Source organism: Protomyctophum parallelum (assembly GCF_964188405.1).
Source record: "Protomyctophum parallelum genome assembly, chromosome: 14".
NCBI lineage: Eukaryota > Metazoa > Chordata > Actinopteri > Myctophiformes > Myctophidae > Protomyctophum > Protomyctophum parallelum.
In genome coordinates this window covers 48,250,596-48,261,221 of record NC_139709.1, presented here as the reverse complement: position 1 = coordinate 48,261,221, position 10,626 = coordinate 48,250,596, and the positions used below count along the sequence as shown (strand labels likewise).

General features: G+C 40.0%; 1 protein-coding gene across 1 annotated transcript; it reads left to right on the top strand.

Annotated features, from left to right (window-relative positions):
- Nucleotides 1-6,536: 6,536 nt before the first annotated feature.
- On the top strand, nt 6,537-8,486 carry LOC310870379 (tripartite motif-containing protein 16-like; the record flags this gene model as incomplete). Its single annotated transcript, XM_083781569.1, has 1 exon — nt 6,537-8,486. The coding sequence occupies one exon, from the start codon at nt 6,537-6,539 to the stop codon at nt 8,334-8,336; it is 1,800 nt and encodes a 599-aa protein (XP_083637695.1). The 3' UTR covers nt 8,337-8,486.
- Nucleotides 8,487-10,626: the final 2,140 nt, after the last annotated feature.

The window sequence follows — 10,626 nt, the reverse complement described above, 5'->3', positions numbered from 1 at the left end:
TGCCAAAACAGCAGAAATATAGCCCATCTAAAGGCTCACAATGCGTACATTTGTCACAATTTGTAGATCATGACTCATTTTCAATATTTGAAAATGTTGAAATTGTGCCCAAAACAGGGGATCGACGTCAATTAGGTTAACAATAAACATGTACAGTACTGTACATGTAAACAAGCTGAGGGGACGGAAAAAAAACAGTAGCTCTCTTCTTCTTTTGTTCCCGTTTACATGGAGGGAACTGCACCAAGTGGCTCATTAGCTACCTGCAGAAGCACAACCCAGAGAGAGAGAGAGAGAGAGAGAGAGAGAGAGATATGGGGAGAGGGGTGGAGAGAGGAAGAGGATGACAGAGAGAGGGGGGGGGGGGGAATGACTCTCTTCCATCACGTGATAAAAGCAGGTATATGAGTCAGCTGTTCCTCTGTGGGTTTACAGGTAGCCTATTGGGGGGTCGTGATCTTTGTTTTTCCACATCTGTCCTGCAGGTGTCAGCGTTATACAACCAATGTTAGTTTGATTCTTTCCTTGTAAAAGAAAGTCATCTGCTTTTGTTCAGTTTACACCAGGAAGCAGTGAAACATTGCTTTTCGCTATAAGCGCAGCTCAAAATGATCAGTTTGATTAGTTCATATCATTAATCATACACACTTCAATGCCTGTGTATGTGCTCACACGCGCAGACAGGTTCACAAGCTTATTGTACCGTGTGTGTGTGTGTGTGTGTGAGAGAGAGAGAGAGAGAGAGAGAGATGCTTGTCCCTCCAGTCAAACAGAAGGACCCTAATTGAATGAATAATTGACTTAGTCACATGCAATTAATCACTCAATTAGAAATGACCCAAGGAGCTGTCTTAGGGCCGATTCATACTCCTATTTTACCGCTGTTTCGACTTTAGGACGGTACTCGCCCCCCCCCGAACCTCAAATGACGTCACATTGTAGGCTCTACAGCGCCGAACAGACTTTTATTCGGCTCTAAAATAGAAGTATGGATCGGCCCTTATACCGAAATGTACGCGTGATAGTGTACTAGACATTCCTTCCAACTCTCTGTTATGAAAATAATCTATTATCCAACAACCAATGTGATCTCATCTGTTCTCCTGTAGCCATGCACCCTGCTGCACTTCAAAAACACTACACAATGCAACACAAAACTACACAATGCAACACAACACAGAACTACACAATGCAAGACAACACAACACAAAACGACATGGTGCAATGACACTACACAACGCAACACAACCACACAAAAGTTAAAACTACACAATGCAATGCAATAAACTAGACAGTGCAACACAACCCAACAATACAACGCAACACAAAACTACGTAATGCAACGCAATACACTACACAATGCAAAGCAACACAAAACTATGCAATGCAACAGAACACTATACACACTCACAACACATTGCAATGCAACACAATGCAATGCAACATTACAACACAAAACAACATATGCAATACAGTATACAACACAACACAATGCCATTTTTGTTAGATTTGTAATGAATGGTTAAGAATAAGATATTATAAACATTTAAATATCAAACATCATTTCCCAAACAGAAATGCATGTACAGTATTTAAGTCTACCCTGAGGCAGGAATAAATCATATCCCCACTGGCCATAAAACTGTACAACCAGAGGGAGCAAAATCAAACCCTGAACCCTGGTACTGTCGTTGTTCATATGGGGGATATGTATTTTGGGGAAGACCTCATCACCTGAAGTCAATCTTTGCATTGTTTTGTCTGCTATAATGTTCTAATCTTAGAATCCTGTGTATAGTAGCCTATGTGACTCTTAGCACAACATTTAAGAACCAATGTGCTCAATAATCTCCTATTAGGTCACCGTGATGCTGTATTAGCCTATAGCACAGACTCCCAATCCATTTATTTCCCTGAATTTGGATCGTATCATTTTTTTGATGTGACCTTCATAATATTATATTAATACTAGTAATGTAGCTCAACTTCAAATATTCATCTCTATTATTTAATTTATACATTATTTTAAAACAAACGTTTTGCCTCAGTAGCTACATGATAACAAAATGTATTATACGATGGTAGGGTTTAAAGATCCTTGCAATGCACTTTATCTGACTGTGTACCTTATCTGGCCTTAAAGGTTTATGGTCATTAAATATCATGGGTTATGTTCATATTATGAAGAATATTAGTAGCAAGTGTAACTTAGGTGTAATGAGGGGCAGCATGACGGTGCTATCAGGTTAGCACCTCCATGCCAACCCTCATTGGAACCCATCCATGTATTCTCATGTTAATGAGGACTGACATTTACTAGCCAAGAAATGTATTTCCTTTACTGCACTAAACTTGTTTTTATTTCTTATTCATTATTTGTTGTATTAATTATTCAGTCATTCTGAAAATGATGCTGTTGACTCCCATGTAGCTAATTGAAGGGGATAAAATACATGTTGAATGCAGACTTTTTATTCTCTGGAAGATGTTAATGCACATGTGGTTTTACTGAAGACTTTCCTTTATGGTTGTGGCTCCTGGACTGGAAGCAAGGTACCAATTTTCTACAAGCTTGAATCCGGGAGTTTGTGGTTGATGTAATTCCACTGGCTATAGCCACCCTCCCAGCTTCTTAACCTGACCGTAACCACATCAAGCTATACCTATACTGTAAACTTAACCATGTGTAACCTAATGCCTAATTCATTTGTTAAGATGTGGCAGACTCTGCAAGACTGTACTAATAGTGTCCAACATATATACAGTTAGTATAATAGAAGGTAAATTGAAAAAGTCATGATACAAGTAAGGTGCTAATACGAAATTAAGCGTAGAATATTTAGTAACCTAATAAGAGTGCAAATATAGCTTCAATATAGACAGAGGTTGGTGTTAGTGAATAACCGTAGACTAGCATATCATTTAGAATTTGCAATTGCAGTTATTGCACCTTCCCTGGGTTACTGGGGGAAGCGGTGGCCGAACGGTTTGCGGAGCGGTCTTTATATCGGAAGGTCGCTAGTTCGTATCCCCGGACCAAAACATTACCACCGCTGAAGTGCCCTTGGACAAGGCATTGAACCCCTACCATGAAATGTTCTATGAGCAGGGCCTGGCTGTAAACAAGTTCTTGAGCTTAGTCCAGTTACCCTGGATAAACATAGTACCTTTCCTTTCCTTTACTGAGGTAGGATGGATCTATCTATATGTTGAAGAAAATATACATATAAATAGATTCATATATTTAATACCAAAGATATACAGAATGCACATTCATGCAGCCGGATGACCAAAGTATATACATAGTGCACAAAGTGCATGTGGTAACAATTCTGATATGTATAATTTGGGCAAAGAGATTTGTACAGATAACGTCCAAAACAAAGTGATCTGTTGGCGAGCTGGTAATTACAGGTTAAAGACAGCGAGTCCTTGTTCAGAGCTCTGATAGTTTGAGGGGGAAAAAGAAAACCCTTAATTTCGGAGTCTCTCAATTGGCTTTGTTGCAGTGTATGCTTTGACCTGACCGCAGCGGACAAACACTTTTTTAACTTTATACCTAAGCTTAACTTTCTGTAACGTAACCTAATGCTTAAACACCTTGAAGCTAAACGTAACCATCTCTAACACAATGCCTAAACTTGACCAATTTTAACCTTATACATAAACGTAACCATGTGTGTAATGTAATCTAATGTCTAAATGCATCAATTCTTAAGTGTATAACTAAACTTACTGTAACCATCTCTAATGTAATGCCTAAAACAGAAACATTTTACATTAACTTAGGTTGGCTGCAGCGCTTGGCTCTGGCTGTTCGTGCAATGCATTATGGGTATTATACTACCAGTTCAGGACCCACAATCTTCCTTTGTTGTTAATGTTATCCCTAACATTTAACTGAATATTGTAACTTTGAGTTTTTGTTGTTTCTTTTAACCATTTCTCACAGCATGTATACTATGTCATGACTCATGTTTCTAATGGCTTTCATTCTATGTTCTTTTCATATTTTAGGGAAACAGCTTCTAAAGACAAATAGTGTAAAATGTTCATATCATTGTTATAACAGATGTATCCAAGATTACATTGGTAGTACACTGATAGTAGTATGTCATGAAATCCCCTATCATATTCATAACTATACATTTCACCATGTTAAACATGTAACCGTTACTCATAAGGAACATACATGATCGTGTTCTGCCATCAGAAGGCAAAGAGCAGGGACCACTTTGTGTGTTTTAAAGTCCACAGGCCATGCCAAGGGTTTTACCATCTCATGTGAGCAAAGTTACATCCATAAAAGTAAATAAATTATATACTGTTCTGTCTAGCATCTACTTCTGTACCAACAACATCTTCAAGGAGGACACACTTCTCTCAGGTAGTTTCTGCTCTGTGGCGTGGTAGGGAAGTGTAGTCCCCATAATGACAAAACCAATTACACACACTGTACTGTAACATGCATTAGTATAACTATATCATATAGTAGCCAGAGAACTAAATCCCTGTTCTCCAGATATCTTCCCCTTCTCAGGTATTTGCTGTTGTTTGGCTTGCAGGGCAGCGGTATCTGTCTGGTGTATGAATATAATTAAATTACATCCTGTCCAATCCTGTACCACTGACACTAGGATAGAACATCAATATGGAGGACAAGACAATATGTGAATTACAATAACTTACTGGATTTGACAATATCCGGAATATTACAATAACATAGGCATTCAATCATGAATCGATCAATCATGAATCAATGTATTGGACCATTAATTAACCTACTACTCTATAGCTATAGCACTATAGCCTGAATTCATCTTCCTGTACTGTCCGTATGTTGTGCATGTAAACATACTGCAGTGAGCAGACTGAGCACCATCTGGAACATTTATGCACCACGATGTACAGATCAACTTTATTTATGTAAGGAATGAGTCTCGCTGTTTAAAATGTAGGCCCAAACATTAAAATGATATTTTAGCAATTAAAATAATTGATTAAAAAAAGGCACTTGTGATGTGTGTTGTTTGTGTTGGATCTTTAGTTTTTTTAATTTCAAATATCTTATTGCAGACACATCCCTCCGGATATTGTGAACGGTGCCCATACTGTACCCGAGGTGGGGTTGGCCAAAGGGCCTTTCTGTGTGGAGTTTGCATGTCCCCTAGGGTAGGTACCCTCACAAAAAACATGCCGTAATCCTGGTATCTGAACGGCCTTCCCCTGGCCAACCGGGGCGCCTGAAAAGTTACTGGTCGGAATAACAATAATAATAGTGTTCCTTCCACGAGCTCTGTCCGGCCAGGAAAATTCCCCTGTGTCAGGTGAAAAGAAGCAGCATTAATTGGACTCCTCATGCATAGAAGGAAGAATGAGGTCAGTCCGCTAGCTGCCCCCACAGGTTGGCAGAGAAAGTGTAGCGCCCAGGATTACATTAGATAATTGATACTGGGTGAAAGGAAATGGGTTGCAAAATCTCTCTCATTAGCAGGCAACAGTACAGCACTATCTCTCTCTGTTTCTGGCACAACAGCGCCCCTACTGGTACTAATAGTCATACTGGTGCTCATTAACGTCACATAGGCGGACACATAGGTGAACACGGACATTGCTGTTCCTTGGAGTGGTTGCACCACTCAAAAACATTTTGAGCAAAGAGAGAAAAAAGTGGGTAATTGTATGTGGATTTATCCTAGTATCATAATGGTTCCGGTCCAGCTCTGGGCCTTGAATCATTCAGGGTTTTCTCCCTCCCTGTTCATCTGCCTCTATTCTATTCTAATGTATTCAGGAATCTGATGTAGGCCTACTACTACCAAACTACCAAACACCCCTACGGGATAGGGTTTAACATACAGTATAGGGAAATACAAAAGTACAATAAATAGCTCAGGAGCTGACTACTAAAATAAAGAAGAATAAATGCTAAAGGTTACTTAATGAAGACTCAGAATAAACTAGGATAACAAAATATAACTTAGACTGAAGACAAACTAACAGCAGAAACATGAAGTGAGTCGTGTTGAAGAACAGAGGAAGTGTGTGGAGCAGGAGGTTACTGAACTGAGGAGGAGACATGCTGAGCTGGAGCAGATCTCACATACAGAGGATCCCATCCATTTTCTAAACAGTTACACCTCCCTCTCAAAGATCAGTGAATCTGCACATTCAATCAGCAGCCATGTCCGTCACTTTGAAGATGTGGCTGTGTCAAAGATGAGGGACAGACTATGTGTGTTTTATTAGTATTCTTTTATGGCTGTACTTTAACCTTCTGTCTTATGTACTTTATTGCTTCCAGTGTCAAGTGGACTTTGAGACCTGACTCTATAATAATTAAACAGAGAGATCACACACACACACACACACACACACACACACACACACACACACACACACACACACACACACACACACACACACACACACACACACACACACACACACACACACACCTCCCATGTCATGTGATTTCTGAGTATATGAAAAGACACTGCACTGTTTCTCAATCTGTCAGACAGACAGTCCGTCAAATGGCACAGCAAGGAGTCCAACTGGACCAGGAACAGTTCTGCTGTTCTATCTGTTTGGATCTACTGAAGGATCCAGTGAGTGTTCCCTGTGGACACAGCTACTGTATGGGCTGTATTAAAGGCGTCTGGGATCAGGATGACCAGAAGGGACTATACAGCTGTCCACAGTGCAGGGAAACCTTTAACCCAAGACCTGTTCTGAAGAAAAACAACATGTTGGCTGACATGATGGATTTACTGAAGAAGACAGGACTCCAAGCTGTTCATCCTGATCTCAGCTATGCTGGACCTGGAGATGTGGCCTGTGATTTCTGCACTGGGAGAAATGTGAAAGCTGTCAAGACTTGTCTTCAGTGTCTGGTCTCTTACTGTGACACTCACCTCCAACCTCACTATCAATTGCCTGCCTTCAAGAAACACAAGTTGGTCAAAGCCTCCAGCAAGCTTCAAGAGAACACTTGCTCTCTTCACGACGAGGTGAAGAAGGTTTTTTGTCGTACTGATCAGCAGTGTATCTGTTATCTGTGCTGTATGGAAGAACACAAAGGTCACGATACGATCTCAGTTGCAGCAGAAAGAACTGAGAGACAGAAAGAGCTGGATACGAGTCAGCAGAACATCCAGCAGGGAATCCAGGAGAGAGAGAAAGACGTGAAGGTGCTTCACCAACAAGTGGAGTCCATCAATCACTGCTCTGATAGAGCAGTGGAGGACAGTGACACCATCTTTACTGAGCTAATTTCTTCCATTGAAAGAAAACGATCTGAGGTGAGGGAGCAGATCAGAGACCAGCAGAAACATGAAGTGAGTCGTGTTGAAGAACAGAGGAATGTTGTGGAGCAGGAGGTTACTGAACTGAGGAGGAGACATGCTGAGCTGGAGCAGATCTCACACACAGAGGATCCCATCAATTTCCTAAACAGTTACACCTCCCTCTCAAAGATCAGTGAATCTACACACCCAGTCAGCAGTGCAGCTAGCTGGGTGTGTAGATTGTGGCAGAGACTGCTCAGTGTATGCCACTTTGAAGAAGTGACTGTGTCTGTGTCAAAGATGAGGGATAAACTAGAGGACATTCTTAAAGAGAAAGGGACACACGTCTCAGAGACAGTGAATACAGTGGATGTTTTACTGTCAACACCATCAAAACCAGAACCAGAATCAAAACCAAAATCAAAACCAAAACCAAAATCAAAACCAGAATCAAAACCAGAATCAGAAAGGGAATCATCATCAGAACCAGAAACAGAACCCACGACCAGAGCTGAGTTCTTACAATATTCATGTCCAATCACACTGGATCCAAACACAGCACATGAACGCCTGTCTCTAACTGAAGGTAACAGAAAAGTAACAAGGATGAACAAACAACGCCCAGAGAGATTCACTGACTGCTATCAGGTCCTGAGTATAGAGCGTCTGACTGGACGCTGTTACTGGGAGGTAAAGTGGAGTGGAAACAAGGTTGGTATAGCAGTCGCACGTGATGAATTCGACAGAACAGGGACCCATAATGAAAGTGGATTTGGAATGAATGATGATTCGTTTTCTTTACAGTGTCAGGCAGGAGGTTTTAAATTAAGATATGACGGTGAAGTAGTACACGAAGGCTTATGTCATGTGTCCTCCAGAGTAGGAGTGTATCTAGATGACAGTGCAGGTACTTTTTCCTTCTACAGCGTCACTGACACCATGACTCTCATGGTCAGAGTCAAAGCCCCATTCATCTGTGATAACGAGCTCTATGCTGGACTTTGGACTGCTGCTGAAAGCACTGCAGAGTTGTGTGACCTCGAGTAGATCTGACTTTGTTTGTCTCTCAAATCATGTTTATTTTGTATATAGAAAATATGCATTCATAAAATAGGCCTATGATCTCATGGTGGAATGTTTGGGCTTTTTCATACCATGCTCTTTTTATCATATTCCATATTAGAGCATACCTATTCACACGCACGGTGGGTGCTGGGCCAATAGAGCAATATGGAAGGAGGTTAGAGCCTGCACACTTGTACAGTATATAACATTATGAAATAACTTTCAATTATGTTTATTAGTTTGTGATTAAAAATTGCAAATTAATTCACAATCATGTTGGAATTAAATTATTACATTTAATTCAATTTTATAAATAGTGACCAACATAATAAATACTAGTTGAATAAATAAATGTTTGTGTGTTTTATCATTATTCTTTTAGGGCTGTACTTTAACCTGCTGTCTTGTGTTCTTTATTGCTAAGTGTCAAGTGACTGTAGTGTAAAATTCTATATAATAATTAAAACTATAGTGTGAAACATTGAATTTCATATTGCATTTTGGAGAAGAGCCTTACAATACACTTTATCTGATGTTATTGTACTATCCTCGGGGCCTATGGCCCTTTTGGTGGCTGTGAACAATAATTTGATTGTGGCAAAACATTTGTGCAACTCCCAAGCCACACCTTATATCTACACACACACACACACACACACACACACACACACACACACACACACACACACACACACACACACACACACACACACACACACACACACACACCTTGGCATGTTTGTTCCCAGCCCTACCAGATGTTCCTAATACAGTCATATAATATAATGACTGTATATAGTGTGTTTATATTATTATTTTATGACTTTACCTGAACCTTCTGTCTTACTATCTTTACAGCTGTCACTGTAAAGTGGACTGGGACACTATGTCTTTATATCTCATTTGTTTTATATTTTATTTTTTACTTTTATTTACTTCTCCTATCCACACACACAACCAGGAAGAACCTTGTGACTTCTGAGTAAATTAAACCAGATGGTGAATAGAGTGTGATCTTGTTTTTTGTCAACACCACCAGAACCCAATTAAGGCCATGAGTTCTTGCATTGTGTCGTATATTAAAATATATACAGGAGATAAATGTGCACGGAAAAATATGATGAATATAGATCAGATAAGGTACACAGGCTGACACAGTTAGGACATGCAAACTGTGTGACTTTACTGCGTAGAGATATTTACATCGGGCTTGTAAATGCAAATGTCTCTGTTAGAAGCTGTCAAGACCCTAGGGGGTCGCAGGACAGTTCTAATTTCAAACTCCAATCCAACAGCTGTGTGTGTTAAGAGAATTCTCTGCTCTCTGCTCTAAATGAGCCTACAATGAATTTGTGATTAAATCAGTTAGACCTGTTAATGATACATTACATTCTACTTTGTGACATTATGTGTTAAATAAGGTTCTGCAATACTTCATATATAGTATAGTCTAAGATATTTAGTTAGTCCTATTGATATAAATCGTATAAGTAAGTGTGCCACTGTGCCACATGAGCTACATGCAATGTGTCCCTCCCTCCTACTCACAGGAACATCCTGTGAGTATAACGTTTTGATTGGTTCCCATAAAAGCGGAGGTGGCCAGTAGCCTGTTTCCGGAGGAGGGTCTTCAAGTTAATATAATGCAATGTTCTGAGTGTTCTGTGTGTTATGGTGTTCAGATAGATTGGCTACGGTGTGACTCTTGACTGAGGGCACGGGCACCTTCAGCCCGTGTCTGCCTGCTGCCTTGTGTACTGAGTGAATCCTGTCAATAAACCTGATCGGATTCGTAAGACTGCAACCTGTTGCCTGCCTCCGTTTCTTCCCTCTCACTCCATCGCCGTTACAAGACAAGGGTCATTTGACTCAAAATATACATAAATTGCCCAATAATCACACACCTGTCTCTAAATAGAACACACAATAATCACTCTGAGCAGTCGGAGGTAGAGTGGGGTGGAACCGGTGTTTATAGAATAAAGATATCAGCAGGACAGGGAAAGTATAGAGTAGATTTGGTCGATATCTTGGTGTTTACAGTGTTGGACAGGAGGTTATATATTTTCACTTTTTCAGACACAGAAACATTGAAAATACTTATGATTATGACTGTACTTTAACCTGCTGTCTTACATATACTGTATTTCTGTTGTCACTGTAAAGTGGACTGCATGGGACACTGCTAATGTACTTTGAAAAGGAAGGTTTAATATTTTTCATGAATGTGGATCATATGTATTTTGGTATTGTAGATAGTTGTTTACTAGTG